General features: G+C 46.8%; 1 protein-coding gene across 1 annotated transcript; it reads left to right on the top strand.

The window, feature by feature from the left end:
• The first annotated feature begins 1,627 nt into the window (after nt 1-1,627).
• LOC144121381 (uncharacterized) lies at nt 1,628-6,634 on the top strand. The gene is made up of 3 exons (XM_077654577.1): nt 1,628-1,685; nt 2,772-6,078; nt 6,490-6,634. Coding segments are annotated over exons 1-3 (3,312 nt in total). The 5' UTR covers nt 1,628-1,682; the 3' UTR covers nt 6,492-6,634.
• The last annotated feature ends 11,803 nt before the right edge of the window (nt 6,635-18,437 follow it).

An 18,437-nucleotide genomic window follows, 5' to 3' on the forward strand; every position in this document is an offset into this window, starting at 1 on the left:
ATCGAATATTTAACGCAAAAAAATGAGCTGCCATGCACGAAGAATTAGTATGATCATACGGCACGAAAGCCGTTCGAGCATATGAGTGCGAATGTTTTACTTAGGTTGCTTCATTGACAAATCAAATGAAACCTTAGTATTTTCCTATTTGTGTAACCCTTTTCATTATGGGCGAAGGAATCAGAGGCGAATTAATTTCACTTCAATAGGCCCGTTCGAAACTGCTTACCAAAATGCCGTTAATATAAGTATTTGAACAGCATTGCCTTGCATGCCATGGACACCTTTCCAAACTGTATTTTGGGGCAGCTTAGTATCGAAAGGGGTCAGGACTCTTCTCATGCTTCTCAGCTCTTAAAGGTTTTAAGAAAGAGTTTTTTTTTCAAATATTTTCAGAACGAACGAGCAGATGTACACCAGTAACACCCATTTAATTATGTACAGAATATATGGGGTTCAGCTTTGTATTCAATCGAACTTTAAATAATAGCTCGGGGATTCCAATCTACGCAAGCAGGTTAAATTAATCTCCCACTAGTTGCCGCACAGCAGAAGGAAATCAATTCCTTCGGCCCATGCGCTATGGAGGATGAAAGGCTGTAGTATTGAAGAAAATAAAACAATAAACGGGAGATTCGAGCGTTACTGCAGCACCATCATAAATCATGAAAAAGCACGTTCGCGAAATGCACATGGACTAGTTGATTATACGGGCTATGTCTGGCATCCAGCATGTGACTCTGGACATTTCAATCTGCAGAGAGAAATTTTTGCCGGCCATGAACACACCCTACAAGCGTGCACATCTTTTATCAACATTCTTAAAACCGCTGGAATGTTTGACCGGCCTCTAAGCAGGATGTTTTTCCTCACAAAGTTCGAGGAATGCCTGTACACCCTCAGCCACGAACGAGCTTAGGCGAACAAAGGGCATCGCACATTCCTTAAATGAACCGGTGGAGTATTACGGAGAAAAATCTGCGCATGCCTGAACCAAGGCTTGGTCCATTGGCCTAGGATAGACAGGCACTGACTACTGCTTGCGAAAAATGGAGTGCAGGGAGAGTGTGAAGCGTGCATCCGCGTGTGTGCGTGAGCAGTTTTCCTGTAAGGACCGATTAAAATCGTGTTTCGGGCATTCTGTCTCACACTGTAATATCTTCTTTCCGCCTACAGTGTCAGCGGAGGCTCATTCCGAAAGCGTCATGCGAGTGCAGGAGAAATTATAAAGCTAGGCACTTGAATGGGAGGAAAAAAAACGCCTTTTAGCTGCCACATGTATAAAAAAACGAAGGCAATTCAACGCCAGCTACAGAATGTTAGCGCCGATGACCTTGAATCAATGAAGAGAAAAAAACTGGAGTTAAGGGCGTGCGCATCTTTCCATTCATTGCGCTGACTAGCGTTGCTTAAGGATTGGAAGTCTCTTAGCAGGCCGTTTTGAATCGATCACAGTGCGGGATAAACCTTCTAACCGGATGCTGGTCCGTTAAGCACGCAGTCTGCGTAGGGCGCATGTGTTGCTTACGTACCCGAGAGCGTTCGCGAAAATTCATGTCAGAAGACTCGCCCTCCCGGTGCGGTTCTTTCCTTTACGCCAAGAAGCGGTATAAAACGACGGCAAAAGTGTCGCACCCCTTCAGCAGGACCTGGTTCTCTCCACGGCTCTGCCAACAAAAGAAATGGTGAGTGCCCGGAGATTAAACCTAAGACGGAACAGTGCTTCATTGTTATACGTGACCGAGCTGGCACATAGAGTAATAACGACAAGGTTTTGGCTCGTGGTCTTCATGACGGATTTCGTTATTCTGTTGTCGCTACGTTCTCAAATTTCCTTTAAGCATGTGGGTGCCAGTGATATCCATCATATGTAAGTTAAATGAAAAGAGAATGCGGAGGGTTAATGTACTGAGAAAAATAAAGCAGAAGATAATAACTCATCTAGTATATTCTTGCTAAAAATCTATGTTACTAATTTAAGGAAAAAAATGCAGTATACACGTCAGGAACTTAACAAGGGGCGTTTATGCCTTACACCCTGAAAGTGCTGCACACATTCACGTCCGGCAGCAAGCCAGAAACATATATAACAAAACAGAAAATATCTAAGAAAGAATGAGATTGCGAGCAATGGGTACAACAATCAATTAAATGTCAGGAGCCCGTGTCTTTAAACGAAGGCACAATTTATGAAAAGTATGATCAGTCAGTCATTTACACGCTGCAGGTGGACTTATTCCGCATGTCTCTGGCTTTTGCAGGAATCATACAGCCATGTTTGCTTATTTTTTTGTCAATAAGCTACATAAAAACAGAGACGTAAGAGCCAAATGTATAAAAAAGAGCTTATTGTTCTAAAAACTTTACTAGCGCTGAACACTGATCTTTTTTTCCGCACAGATTCGTTACCCGGCGACAAATGTTTCAGCACAGCAAACATTTTATACCCGTCCAATTAAATAGCCTTAACAAACTTCAGTAAAGTTAGACTAATTTGGATTGTTAAACACAATATGTTCGTCCGAATGACCATCTTCACCTGTCCTCACTTAGCCTTGCACTGACGTCTCATGAATAAACACAAAGTACCGAAATGCACAAAGAAAGACGAGAAGCCTTAAAACTGTATACCAACTACAAAAATGAGCACAGTTGTCACCAGTAGTCATGCTGTCTATTCTGGACAATGCTCTCTCACTGCTACGGCCCTTTGAAATATTTATGCGCTGTTGCTGAAAAAATTTTATTTATTATCTTGCGCTTGCCCGTAGGTCCGCGCTTGTGTACTGCTGGCATTGGCCGCCAGCGCCATCGCTGGCTACGTCCCTGATGGCTACGGCCTCGGCTACAGTGGTTATGCCCTGAGTCATGGCATTGGCTACTCCGGCCTGACCGGTTTTGGCATTGGTCATGGATTGAGCTATGCCCCAACTGCCAGCTACGCTGTCGCTACCCCAGCCGTAAGCCGTACAATCTCCACTTCCTACCACGCTGCTCCAGCCGTGACTGCTGTTCACGCTGCTCCAGCCGTCGCCACCTACGCCGCTGCTCCAGCAGTTGCCTATGCTGCGGCCCCAGCGGTGGCTAAAGTTGCTACGACCTATCACACTGCCCCCGCTGTTGCCACATACTCGACTGCTCCAGTCGCTACCATCGCGGCTGCCCCAGCCGTTTCCCGTGTCACCACCTACCAGGCTGCTCCTGTTTTGACGAAAGTTTATCAATCTGCTCCCATTGTGGCGGCTGCCCCAGCTGCGGCCAAGGTAGCCACCACCTACCACGCTGCTCCAGCTGTGACCAGAGTTTATCAGTCTGCCCCAGTCGTGTCTGCTGCCCCTGCCTTCACCACGTATGCGGCTCCAGCTGTAGCTAAGGTTGCCACAACATACACCACAGCCCCAGCTGTCACAAGAGTCTACCAATCTGCCCCAGCCGTGACCAGGATATATCAGTCTGCTCCAGTTGTGGCTGCCGCCCCAGCTGTAACCTCTTACTCGGCTCCAGCTATCTCTAAGCTTGCCACCACCACCTACCACGCGGCCCCAGCCGTGACCAGGGTGTACCAGTCAGCTCCAGTTGTGGCCACCGCCCCGGCTGTTACAGCCTATACGGCTCCAGCCATAGCAAAGGTTGCAACTACTTACGCAGCAGCCCCAGCCGTCACCAGGGTGTACCAGACGGCCCCTGCCCTGACGAGGGTCTACCAGTCTGCTCCAGTGGTTGCGGCCGCTCCAGCTATTACCAGCTACGCCGCTCCAGCTGTCTCTAAGGTCGCTACCACAACCTACCACGCAGCCCCAGCAGTGACAAGGGTGTACCAGTCTGCTCCAGTTGTGGCTGCCGCCCCTGCTGTCACTACCTATACGGCTCCAGCAGCCGCCAAGGTTGCCACTACCTACTCCGCAACCCCAGCTATCACCAGAGTGTACCAGTCTGCCCCGGCCTTTACTAGGGTCTACCAGTCTGCTCCAGTGGTTGCTGCCGCTCCGGCTGTTGCCACTTACGCCGCCCCAGCCATCTCTAAGGTCTCCACTACCACCTACCACGCAGCCCCAGCCGTGACCAGGGTCTACCAGTCTGCACCAGTTCTGGCCACCGGCCCAGCCGTTACGACTTACGCGGCTCCGGCCATTTCCAAGATTCCGGCCACCTACGCAGCCGCTCCTGCTATCACCAGAGTCTACCAGTCAGCACCAGCCTTTTCCAGGATCTACCACTCTCCTCCAGTGGTTGCTGCCACTCCAGCTGTTACCACCTACGCCGCTCCAGCCGTCTCTAAGGTTGCCACTACCACCTACCACGCTACCCCAGCAGTTACCAGGGTGTACCAGTCAGCTCCAGTTGTGGCCGCCGCCCCAGCCGTCACGACTTACGCGGCTCCAGCTATTGCCAAGATTCCGGCCACCTACGCAGCCGCCCCTGCTATCACCAGGGTCTACCAGTCAGCACCAGCCTTTTCCAGGATCTACCACTCTCCTCCAGTGGTTGCTGCCGCTCCGGCTGTTACCACCTACGCCGCTCCAGCCGTCTCTAAGGTTGCCACTACCACCTACCACGCTACCCCCGCAGTGACCAGGGTGTACCAGTCAGCTCCAGTTGTGGCCGTACCCCCGGCCGTCACGACTTACGCGGCTCCAGCTATTGCGAAGATACCGGCCACCTACGCAGCCGCTCCTGCTATCACCCGGGTCTACCAGTCAGCACCAGCCTTTTCCAGGATCTACCACTCCACTCCAGTTGTTGCTGCCGCTCCGGCTGTTACCACCTACGCAGCTCCATCCGTCTCAAAGGTTGCCACTACCACATACCACGCCACCCCAGCCGTGACCAGGGTCTACCAGCCTGCTCCAGTTGTGGCCGCCGCCCCAGCCGTCACGACTTACGCGGCACCAGCCATTGCCAAGATTCCGGCCACCTACGCAACCGCTCCTGCTATAACTAGGGTGTACCAGTCATCACCAGCCTTTTCTAGGATCTACCACTCCGCTCCGGTGGTGGCTGCCGCTCCGGCTGTTGCCGCCTACGCCTCTCCGGCTGTCTCTAAGGTTTCTACCACCACCACCTACCACGCCACACCAGCTGTTGCCACAGTTGCTGCTCCAGTAGCCACTGTTTCCGCGACGCCAGCTGTCTCTACCACCACTTACCACGCCGCCCCGGCTGTCACCACCTACGCGGCTCCAACCGTCGCCAAGATTCCAGCGGTTTACGCAGCTGCTCCAGCTATCACGAGGGTATACCAATCAGCTCCAGCCTTTGGTAGGTTCTACCAGAGTGCCCCAGTGATTGCTGCAGCTCCGGCTGTTGCCACCTACGTCGCTCCGTCTGTCTCTAAGGTGTCCACCACCACTTACCACGCCGCCCCAGCTGTTGCCACCGTTCCTGCTGCTCCAGTAGCCACTGTTTCCACGGCGCCAGCTGTCTCCACAGCCACTTACCACGCCGCGCCAGCTGTTAGCACAGTGGCTGCTGCTCCAGTCGCCACGGTTGCCACGGCGCCAGCTGTCTCCACCACCACTTACCACGCCGCACCGGCTGTCACCGCCTACGCGGCCCCAGTCGTCTCCAGGATCCCTTCCATCTATGCAACTGCCCCAGCTATCACCAGGGTGTACCAGTCAGCTCCCGCATTTTCTAGGATCTACCAGTCTGCTCCCGTCGTTGCCGCCGCTCCGGCTGTTGCCGCCTACGCCGCTCCATCCGTCTCTAAGGTCTCCACCATTACTTATCACGCTACCCCAGCTGTTTCCACCGTTGCTGCTGCTCCAGTAGCCACTGTTGCCACGGCACCAGGTGTATCCACCACCACTTACCACGCCACTCCAGCTATTGCCGCTGCCACCCCAGCTGTCACGGCTGTTCACGCTGCCCCTGCCGTTTCCACCACCACTGTGCACCACGCCCCAGCTTTTGCCACCTTAGCCGAAGGCGCTCCAGTTTACGGTTATGGCGTTGGCGCCCTCGGCTACGGTGTTGGCCACTACGACTTCGGTCACGGTCTTGGCGCTTACGGTCTCAACTACGGCTATGGCCTGGGCACACCCTTCGACTACGCCACTCTGCTTCGAAAGAAGAAATGTAAGTATTCCTTGGTGCATAGCAGGGTGTGAAAAGGGAGTTGTACGGGTGGTCAGGTAGAGCTTGCTTAGTGACGGACAGCAGGTGTGAAAAAGAGGTATAGATCGTGCGAATACATACTCGGATAGATGGTCCCGTGTTGAGTATGGTAAAAAAATGCCGAACTGATTTCACCAAAAAAACTGGTGTAATTTTAGCAAACAGTATTTCGAAAAATAGACTGCATGGTTTTGCGTAACTCAAGCAGGAAGCAAACCTTTTATTGAATGTTGTCATTTATTAGCATACAGTGTGCCACCTCACACTGGCGACAACTTTTCGCGCATCATAGATAGCAATATTAAGCTGACAAATATACATTTACAAATTAATGAGAAGCACTCATGTATTTGCTGTTTTCTTTTTTTGCAGGAACTCCTTTTCTAGTCTAGAAATTCAAGAGCTACCACCTCGCGACCGTCGTCGACAAGAAATAGCTGGATTTATTTCTAGCGACGATGACACTTCTTGTATATTAAACCATATTTCCCACATATGCCTGAATTTCTCATAATACCCCGCGGTTCTACCGAGCAAGACACTCGCGACTCCGAAAGCGCCGTTTCTGAAATTTGCTCTGAGCGGAAAAGAAACATTTGAGCAAACTACTCTTAGTGCAGTTGAATAAAAATTGCACTTTTACAGAAACCACCATTTAAGATTTGCTCTCTTTGTGATCAAATTCTTAGCTATGCATTTAAACATAATGAAGTTTTTTGGCGCTCTTAATACAAAAAAACCCTTCAAATAATAAGTCATAAACCATTTCTTCTGATCTGTTTAATAATAGTAATTTTAGTTTCCAAGTGTTTCCAAGTGGTAATTAAAGTGTCTCAAAAATTGTACATGTGTGTTCAACTGCACCAACGGAGTCATCTAAGGATTAACCGTTTCAGAAGGTGTGCATTTTTCCTGTAGCCCGCAAGCGGCCACTATTCGGCACAGATTCGACAAATTCCCGCCAGGTGACTGAAAATATAAAACGTGCTGCAGTATATGAGGTCAATTGTTTGATTTTTTTCTGCGGATGATGTTCTGGTGCCTAAGGCCTTCAGCGAAGCTTGGCAGTATTTGTGAAATAAATAAATAAACAAATAAATAAATGAATATATACATAAATAAATAGTGTAATTAATAATTAATGACGCCGGTGAGTTTATAGTTCGAGCAATGTGTTTATGCAGCAGATTGCAGATTTGTTTTTCTATTTTGAACAGTTACAAAGGAAAGGTAAAAATCTATCAGGCTCTTCGCCGTAGGGAAAATAATTCTTTCAATATAATTGTTCCGAAATCCGCAACCCCTTAAGTCTGTTGATTCACAACTCAAGATGCGATATAGATAAGTAGCGTCAAATTAAAACACTACTTACGACTCTTACAGTGAAGAAAGTACGGCCACGAAAAAGAATGCATGTGCTTTCGATAAGTTGTTTCGCCGCTCTCGACCCTGCATAAATTCAAGCTGAGAGCGAACTTTCCAGATAAAGCATGGAAAGTTACTAGAACATTCCGGAACAACGTAGAATCAGCTCCTCCTGGCTGGGATCAATTGAGATAGATCCGGTCGCGTCTTGCATCGCAAACAAAGCGATAAAGCAGCGTGCCGGCAGCTTTGAAGAAAGAACAAAGAAACAATGCAAAGATTCGCGCAAATATTACTTAACCAGAATTCTAGTCAGTTCGTCTTAACTGTATACTGATGCGCTACACCACTGACAGTGCTATGCCCAAAAAAGCGCCCTCTTAACGTTAAAAGCCTGTTATCGTAAGTAAAGCACCCGGTGCAAACTTCCACAGAATTGATCAAGACACTCTGGCTTCTGCAGTGCTCAAATCCCAAACTTCCCAGAATAGCCACGGTCTCAGCCAGTGTTACCTATGCCAATGATATAACCGCACATGCATCTTGATAAATTGAAAGTGTCGACTCGCACATAGCCACGTTCGAAGTGTCGTTATTTTGTTTATTAAAAACCGCTTTCTGAGCCTATAGATCGCAAAGAGGTTCCTCCAGATCATGAGACGGGAAGTAGCTATGGCTGGGTCTTCCACGTTCTAGGCGCGTTATCAAATGTGCGTTACAAATTTCCATGTACTATAAAGTAATGCGAATCACTCTGCAACGGCTCCTCTGGCAGCTCATGCTCTCCTGTCGGTGCTTAAAAGCCATATTCCCGCACCATTGCTTCATTGTTCTACGCGTCCTTATATGCCAGTAGAAGCGAAAACTGTTAGTCAGCTACTCTTTGAATATCTTCTCATTTTAATTCATGAGCAGCGCCATTTTCACTCCGCGAAAGCGCCAGTATGTGTGATTGAAGCCACTCACCTCTGTCGTCACCCTCGGTCCACCTGCTCCTTCCCTGCACGTCCTCCATCCACCCAACTCTATCCTCCGGAAGCGCCATACACCGCCAGCCTACCGACGCCCTTCATCCTCAAGGCCCCCATTTAATAGAAGCCCACACACCAGGGAAACAAACAAGCGGTGGGAAATCTAATTAGAAATGGCAGTGCGAAATTGAGATGCCCTCCAGAAGCACCAAACACCTCCCCACCTCACACTCCTAGCGGTAGTTGGCTGGCCACTTCACTTCCGCCCCTGCACGATGTCCCCCCTATGCAGCAAATGCAAGAAAATCTAAAAACATGTAAGTATTTGCTGGCCATGAAAGCCAGCCAATATAAAACTGATATTATTGGGCAAAACATTCAGAGAATCTATAAGCGGGAACGGAGTAAGATCGAAAAGCATAAAAGCTAAAAGCACCTTCCTAAAAATTCAACTTGTTTGCGCAGTTAATCGCGTCAGACCCTCTTAGGGTCTATCACTATTTGTTGACATTCTAAGAGCACTTGCTGCTGGGCTAGTTGGTTTTGGTTCTCTAATCTGGTTAGTAAGGGTTGAATCCCTTCTAAAGTCGGGTTATCCGGACACCACAAGAAACAAGGGAATGTCGACGGAAGCCATTGTGTCGTACTGCAGAAGAAATCAACTGCGTCTACTACAAGCAGATAAGGAGGGCGGATTTGTAGTTATCTCGGACGATGACTACTCAGCGAGAACAACTCAAGTGGTTAGAAAGAATTTCGTTCCAATATCTAAAAAATCTACAAAAGTGAAATCGGCCTCGATGGCCTTGTGTGATGGTCTGGGGTTGAGCACCCTTACTAACCAGATTAGAGATAGCAAAAAGAGCGCGCTCAAAGTTTTCTTTTCTGTCAAAACTCACAAGCAAAGCATGCCGTTTAGAACTATCGTAACCGAAAAACGCACGTGGCAGAAAAATCTTAGCATGTATTTGACTAAGCACCTGTCCAAGCTGCATGTAAATGGTCCTTTTTGGCAAAACGGTCAAATGATATTTGTGAATTTTTTGAAACCAACCCTGATGTTGGGAGTGCTTTTTCAGTAGATGTTGTAGATTTGTTCTATTCAGTCCCTCATGGCCCCTTGTTCTCCGCTGTTAGGGAATGTATTGAGGAAAATGACCCGATTTCTTTTCAGAACTCAGCCGGTATTTCCTTAGATGACTTTTTAACCTTATTACAGTTTTACCTGGAATCTACTTTTATCACTTTTGACCAGCAGTTTTTTTCTGCAGAAATCAGGCATATGCATTGGGTCCTGTGTGGCACCGGTGCTATGTTACATCTTTTTATCTCATACTGACCAAGCTCTGCAGCAAGTTTTACCCATTGACAAGGTTTTTAAAGTATTTAGGTATGTTGATGATTTTATGATTGTTTTAACTATAGAAGGTTTTTACAACCTTAAGAAAACGGTGGACAGTGTTTTATCTGCCTTTAGAGAGCATAGAAAAGGTCTGGAGTTCCCACACGAACTACCTGCTCATGATTCATTACAGTTTTTAGACTTGAAAATTTAGTTCTGTGGTGATCGGGTCTGTTGGTCTTACTTTCCGCGTGCAAAGAAGCAGCTGCTACCTTTTGACTCCTGCCATTCCAAACTTGTTAAACGCGGGATTGCTTCGCTTTGCCTTGAATCCGCTCTCAAAAAGTCATGCCCTCACAAAATACGGGACAGTTTTTATAACCAATTGGCTAGGCTTTTTGCAGCCGGGTTCCCCCGTTCGCTCGTGACTGCGGTGGTTGAATGTCTCCTAAACAAGACAAAGAATGGTACTGGTAGAGCTAGGCCAGAGGTCCCTCGAGAAGAGTTAAGACCAGTGGTGGTGCCATACGTGCATCGTGTGGCCCATAATTTGAAAAAGGTTGCCAGCCGCCATGCTGTACGGCTCGCCTTTTCGGCACCGAGAAAGCTAGGTGGCCTTTGCTCCCGTACTGATAAAGAGAACAACAAGGAACGAGGCTGCGGAACAAAGCACAGGAGACCGTTCGTAAAATGTGCTGAAGGGGTGGTCTACGAAATCCCCCTGTCTTGCGGGCACTCCTACATAGGCCAGACTGGCAGGTGCCTGAATGAGCGAACGAGGGAACATGAGAGAAACGTAGAGCAGAAAAAGGAAGGCACACATCTAACTAAGCACCTTAGTAAGTGCCCGTCCTGCAATTGTGAGCCTTGCTTCACTGATGTGCGCATTCTGGGCAAAAGCTGGAATACTAATGCTAGGGAGTTGATAGAAGCGTTTTTAATCAAAAAGAAAGGCGACCTGTGCGTAAGTGACACATCGATAGTATTGTACGACTGTGAAAAGAAATTCCTGGAGCGCGCCTTATCAAGTTGTACTTGAGCTTTAGGTGACCCATCTGCACATGTGACGACAAGCTATTTAAGTACGTTTCACGCATGCAATAAAATCAGTTGGAAGTTGGCGCTTCGTCCTGTCACCTACCCTATGTGTCTTGTCCTTTTTTGCGCCTAAGAACTATTGTTGACATTGTTCGATATTCAGTCCGCTGCCAATAATAATTACGACGACCGGTAAAAAAAAGCAAGAAACACTGGCTGGCTGATGTGACCGCTCCGTGGGACAAGTTAACGTGCTCACTAAAGAGAGGAGATAGCCAAACTTAGCTTGGATTCGTTATTTTTTTTTTCCAGCGTCCATCTGAAACGCGCGAGATTAGTCCGGCACATGGGTGAACTGCTGCTTTCTACTCCTTCCACGGTAACCACCATCTGGTTGTGCACTTCTCAAACTCACCATACCCTCCTCCTTCTAAGGTAACCACCCTTCGGATGGTTTCAGGGGTAACCAGCCACCGGTTACGTTTACCTCCGATATCGTCATGCCCTCCTCCTTCAACGCTAAACACTCTTCAGCTGGTTCCCGTGGTGAGCGTCTTCCCGTTACGCATAATTTCTCGCTCTTCATACCCTCGTTTTCTCCATGGAAACCACTCGCTGGTTGGAGATTCCTCCGATCTCGTGATACTCTCCTTCTTCCACGGTAACTACACTCCTGGTGGTTTGCATGGCCACCACCCCTCTGTTGCGCTGTGAAACAGAGGAATAGGTGCTTAACAGCTTTCCTTTAAAAAACGATTTGCAAAAACAATATTAACAATATAACAGAACTGTGAACAACCATTACGATCATCGTGCGGAGATGACGGGCCGCACGCTATTTTTGCGCCCCGCAGATTGCACTTAGCCAGTCACCATATACAATCGCTGAGCAGACTTTCTAAGGAACGTGAGTAATCAATGTGCGTCTAATCAAGGCCCTTTTATGGCCGTTTTAAAAGATAAAAACGGCTCTGTGCTCCTGTTACGCATCACTGCACACTGCACTCCCGTTCTTGCTCCCGATGCCCAGATTCTTCACTTACCACCTGCTGCCTTTTTATCCTGAAAACAAGGACGCTTCGGCCCCCGCCTATGCTCGGTTTGACGCAGCTGTGACGCGTACTACACTGCGTCTTGATGGATGGAGTGTCACGCATTCTGAAGCACGTTCTGCGCCTTCGAATAAAGTATCGCACTTTGCACACCGGGAAGCATTCTTCTAAAGTTATCATCAACCAAACGAATACCTCTGGAACCACAAGAAAGTAAAGGGATACTCGACATTTCAATAACTTTCCTTATCTGTGCGGCCTCCTGAAGCACTGGATCCGCGCTGTACTCTTCATAACCAGAATAATTTACCGGCGCCGTTCTGGCATGTTTACTGTCTGCTTCATTATTTTTATGTTTTCGGCTATATTTCTAGTTTTCCTTCGTTTCTTTGAGGTACATTGCCTTTTCGCTAGTCCCAGATGCTACAAATCCCCGTAATTTGCTTCCGGAACAGCATTGAAAACTATCTTCGCGGTACGACTACTAAAAGCCGAGTTGAGCCAAAAGCCAATATGTTAAGGCAAGAATTCTGCGCCATTTATAAATAAACCTAAAGTGTATGAAATACGAGAACGTGTTCAAGAGAAATCCCTAGAATGTAAATAACATGTGCAATTTTATGTCGCACAGCAAAACTTAGGTTGAATTTCTTTGACTGAACGTGGGCATAGTGTGACACAGCTGACTATCAGAGTCTGGATTTCTCAAATATTTCAGAAAACCATTGACACAGACATTGTTGTTTTGCACGTATGTTTTAAAGAATGGAGGGCAAAACAATATTTAATTATTGGCGTCTTTCTCCTAATTACAAACATCAACAGTGCACTTATTTTACATTATTTTACATTTTACATTTGCATTACGTGCGAAACTCGGACGTGGTCAAATTCGCGGACTATTTTATGTGGCAGAATATTCTTCGAACGCGCCCGCCGCGATGCCGTAATGACTATGTTGTTCAGCCGCTAAGACGAAGATTACAATACTGTATCTTGACGCCAGCAGCCGGATTTAGCAGCAGCAGAAATGCAAAATCGCCCCTGTGTTGCGTGATGCCTGCGGGTGTAATGAACACCAAGTGGTCGAACTAATCTTTGACCCTCTACTGCGGTGCTTATCATTTTCTTTGTGCCGTTTTTTTTGGAATGTTAGACCCCACAAGCCGTCCCACAGTACTCCTGGTAAGCTATTGTTCTGACACACTGGTCTCCAGATCTCTAACCAAAGCTGCGTAGTTACGCATGGAAAGCGGTGATGATCGGTGACGAAATATAACATCTTGTTACGAAGTTGAGGCGTATGACTTTTCTAAATGATTAAAACTAGAAAAGGAAGCTGTAATGAAATAGCACTTGCCGAGTAAAACAATACAAAAAATCTTAAGCAGCACCTGCGCAGGTAGAGCACTCATCGTAAATCATCTTTCGCGTTACGATATACCGTCAAGGGCTTGCAACTAAGACGCTTCTGTAAATATATTCTCGAATAGCTTTCATATAATCATCTTGAAACGATGAAATCTTCATGTAAAACCGAAATATCACAGTACGAGTTCGTATAGTTACAAGGTCATGCTGGGTGACCGCATGAGCAAAACCGCTTGAGACAAGGTAAGGAGAGAGATTCGTGAGATGGGCGATATATTGCCGAGTGTGCGCGTGCACTGGTGATCCCTCAACTTCTTCGCCCATTGCCTGGCCAGGCGAGAGAAGACGAGGGTAAGCATTTCTATATATCCAAGGTCCCCTTTCTACGGGCACCCGCGCGAATCTTAAGGCTTCGGTGTAGCCGTCCAGCGAAGTCATCAAGGGTCCATTCGTAAAAATGCTACGGGCACATGGCAGGAGCCCGTTTATGTGTGTCGTCGCATGCTTCGTCAACTGCACATGTAGACTCCTGTCCGTGGGGAGGTAACTACCTTTCTTCACTAGGTGGCGGTGAGCAATTAACAGTAAAAACAATACTGCTGTGCTCTGGAAATCTACTTGTTCAGCTAAGGTTCGATTCCGGGCTCAAACATCTGCTTTGCTTGGTTTCCGTTGAACGCTGAGATACATGCGACGTTCATTCTGATGATGTTTTAGCGCAGGGAACGTCACGGCGACGCGACGCCCGGACTGGAGATACACGGAGCAAAGGAGTGGCGGCGCTCCTCTGCGCCCCTCTTGGCGAAAGTAAATGTGATCAACAAGTTGCAAATAGCACTGATCGAGGAGTTCCTTCGAACCAATGCTGACCGTTATAATCACTGAAGTACGTGCTCACTTCCACACCACTGTGCCAATTTTAGCGCGCGTGCATGTATGTATCAATAAGGTAGCGCTCTCACATGCATGTAGTCGTGAACCTTGGTATGTCCGGTCAGCCACGGATACCAGCGGCGTGGTTTCCTTCGAAACTTTTCGCTTCAGGCAGGAAACACAAGCATTTAAATACAAAATTAAGTCGTCCCAAGCAGTACCAGTAATCAGCCCAATATTGAAAATGGACGGTTTCGCTCTGGTAATTTGTAGGAGAGGCCTCTGCCAATATGTGCCCAATACTGGGCCGATTACCTGCACTGCTTGGGGTGTTCTCTAAAAAAGGGGGCTCTTGATGCTTGTTGAAGGGCTTGTTTTAACGCTAATGAAAATTTCAAGCCAAGATCACTGCGTAGCTCACCGTCCATGGCGGCCATGATGACAGCGACAGGCACAAGCAGTCAAACCGGAAAAGCGGGCTGTCGGCGTTGTTAATTGTCGTGTCAGCCCTAGTTTCCGGTTTCGGCAGACGGCGCGCGTCAAATACTGGCTATTCAAGATCGGTGGCGGCGAGCGTTTTTCTCGACGCCGGGCGTCCAGCGCGTGCCGTCCGGTTCGAAGATCACCGACATACCGCCGTAAAAAACACTCCATGTATAAAAAAATTGATGCGCGACTATTAAAAACCGTATTATGAGCCCCCGCCGGTATGGGCGTATGTAAGGATGGGCACATGATAGACCCAAACTGCCATATGCCACAGTTTGCAGGTAGAAAAGTGGAGAGAGTAAATACTCCTTTCCACTTGCCAGGGTGAAGACAGAGCGGCCGGTATGGGGCTCTTCTAAAAATGACTAGGAATGAGTAAGGAAAATAAAAATGACGATGAGTGTTAAAGAAAAAAAAATAACGGTAAATGACTAGGAAAAATGAGTACTAAAAATGAAAGGATGACTTAGAAGAAGAATGAAGTTTCGTGACCACTCAATATTATGCCTCGTGCGGTGTAAGAGTTGTTGCTGTCGTCTGTTGTAGTGGCACATACCCACAGTGGGGGATTAGAGTTTAAACTATAATGTGACCCGATTATTCCTGCACCTTCTTCAAGTGCTTCTTCTTCCACGACAAAGAATCGGGAGCAGAAGACTGCTGAAGCGATGCATCGGGAAAGTTCCTTAGAGATTGAAGAGCAGTGTCAAAGTCGTCTAGTAGCAGTAGCTGAAGCCCATTGACAAAAGCGTGAAGTGGTGACCAAGAAAAGAAGCGGCCACGTTAGTCGGCAGCGGCTTAAGCAGAACGGTAGAGAGAAGCGGCAAATTTTTCTGACAAAAATTCGAATGCTGCCAGAAACTTCGCAGCTACACAAATCACTACATAGCGCTAGAAGGCTCATATTGCGAATGCATTGTAAACGCGCTATTAATGCAGTTAAGTGTCGTTGAAATTAATTTTTTACGATAACCGCGGAGTGGAGCAGTAAAGGACGCGTTTTATTTTTTATTCCTAAGGAACAGAATCTTCTGGACCATGCAAATCTCTCTTTAACGTCTCCTGATGCCCGATATTAGCTTTCCATAAGGTGACATACATAGGTGACTTCTGAAAGCAACCGCAGGGAATGCTGCGCGCTTTTATTTTCCCAAGCTGTGCGGTGCCTCGATACAAGCTCTGAAAAGTAATGAGAGAGCAGGTACTCTACAGCCATCTGGTGCGTTTGCAGTGAATTACACATTTTCTGTATGAATCTCGCGCACATCTCAGTCATGAGGCTTGCCAGCAATTGCACAAAAATAGCGAACAGATTCAAAGCACGTCCCTTACGCTGCGGCTCATTAGCGACTCTGATGACTTGCAATTACGCCAAGTGAGATACGCTACAGTCATTCCACGTCCCAACATTCAGCATATGTGAAACCCGACCTTAGCTCATCGCTTGTTTACAAATTCTTTGCAGGCAGTAAAACAGAACGTAAAGTTTGAAGCAGTAAGGCAAATAAAGTAACAAACTGCACAACTCTGTTGCAGCTATGGCAGCCTTTTATGAAGATCAGACAAAGAAAGCTATATAGAAATACAGATGGCTGAAAAAAGATTCGATAACGAAGATCAGCACAATATCAATTTCTGGTCTGGTTTTAGAAAGGTTCTTTAAACATAACGAGAACGTTTGACCAATGATAACTAATTTTGCATGAACATCGACTTACTAAAGCAAAGAGGATTCGTTATTTCAAAAATACAATTAATTTAGCGACATTGTGTAGTGACTTAAAATTTACCATTTGTGATTCCAGACGGCTGCTCACAAGTTTAGCGGCAAGCTGAACTAATTGGTGCTGTTTCATTGTCAAGGAAAGCACAACACGCATTTTGCTTTGACTCACAAGTGGCTTTCTTTTGAATGAAAATGATACCAAACGAACCAAAAGAGCAGCACAAGCAAAAACCCAGCAACAGTAAAAAAAATGGTGGTGGTTTAGCTCTGGTTAAGGCTGGAGTGACGCGATAGCTACAGCTGGCCATGTGGAACTTGCTCAGTTGAGTTGCAAAGTCAGTCTTTCGCCGCTCTGTATCGCTGGCCGTTCCTTCTTCTTCGTCCCACTTGACACAGCGCATACGCAAAGCTGTTGCAGCTTGGTTTCGCCGGCGCGCCGCGCCGCTGGCAGCAGCAGCTGCTCCGCACCAGGTGACCAAACACGTGATCATCCACGTGCGGCCGCCACAGTGACGTGCCACCGCCAAGCTGAAGGCTAGAAATGCTACCGTAATGTAGCTATCGATACAAAAAAAGGAGCTGTCATAACGCTCCGTTATCTCTAGAAATCTCACCTCTCGCTCGTTGCTTACATAATTGCTTTCTGTCTTTTTGACACATATTTGTAGCAATTTTCGGTGAAGTGAGCCTAGTGGCCGTGTAAAATTTTAGACTGAAAAGTTGAAGGCAGCGGCAGCCCTCTATTTTTTTTTTCTTCAGTCAGTGTAAGACTCAGTACAGATACAATTTCCAGTGGATGGCAGGTTTCTAAAGTTCTCTTTTCGGCGAACGCTAAATCAGTATGGATTTCTTCACTGTTTGCAGCTTGACTCAGTGTGCGTGCGTGTTGGACTGTGCTGAGCATGCGCAGTAGATGCCTATTTGCAATCCGCCAATCAAAACGCTGCTAGCCGATGCCACTATAATTATGGCTGCGCTAAGAACCAAATTGTGAAAACATCTGTAGGCACATAATTTTCTTCGCTCAGTTTCTGCGCTGTAATGAGTGTTAAAGCATTAATATGCATATGCCACCCCGTGGCATTTAACTACTACGGATAAATCGATTTTGACTGAATAATTTTTCTGATTCCTTCTGGGTTTCTATAACGGAACAGTGGATTAGACGTCAAATGTGGGCGTATGACATGTCAGGCATGAAAAAAAAAACTGCAGTAAAATCGTAGGTACGTTGGTTTTTTCTTGCCGAAGCGTTGTTCTGAATTAATGTGAGGTAACAGCGATTATAATGCAGTTTTTTGTCATCCCTCACGTTTCCAAAACTGACCTCTCACGTCTCTGCTGTACCGCTGCTGTGATGTAGCTTGGCTGTCAGCGTCTGAGAAGAAATTCGATTGTAGACTAGTTTGCAGTTTCAGGGAAACATCTCGGAGTGATCTATCGAAATTATTGTCTGAGGCATATTTAAAAACAGGAAAGCACAAAAGAAGCTTGCTGTTTACACTCATTACCAAACCGACCCTTGTGACCGAAATAAACTTTACTGCAGGAAAAAGGAAACTTGCAGACTGCGGCACGCAAAGCAAAACACACACCGTGTCTCATGGTACACTTGTCATAACAAGATACTGTAGCTAGGTATCGGGATTGTTGGAGGCATATATTATCATGAAAAAAGCAAGAAATATATAAGAGAGCCGCGGGTATATCTTGCTGATTACTAAACGAGATTTTCAGGCGTGACTTCAAGGCCTTACACCAGCATTTCGAAAAGTGTTGATGACTTCCGTGCATGCTTTTCCTTTGGTTCAGTGCAACACATCGCCCTGTTTTATAATACAACAGATAAGAGTTAAGAAACGAAAAAAAAACAACTACGCGCGTTCTCTCCACTTCTCACTTCTTGTTTGTCATGTGTTTTACAGCAGTTGAGTTTTTTTCAACAATGTTCACAAGTTTGGCAGAAACTTACATGCGGAGTCACAGCCAAGCGTTAAAATTTTAATGATTAGCTGAACAGCACAAATTTTTGTTGTGTTGCTAAATTAAATGTGGGTGTCTCAAACAAGCACATACGCATCGAAATTGTAAAG

The sequence above is a fragment of the Amblyomma americanum genome, chromosome 2 (assembly GCF_052857255.1).
Source record: "Amblyomma americanum isolate KBUSLIRL-KWMA chromosome 2, ASM5285725v1, whole genome shotgun sequence".
Classification (NCBI taxonomy): Eukaryota; Metazoa; Arthropoda; class Arachnida; order Ixodida; family Ixodidae; genus Amblyomma; species Amblyomma americanum.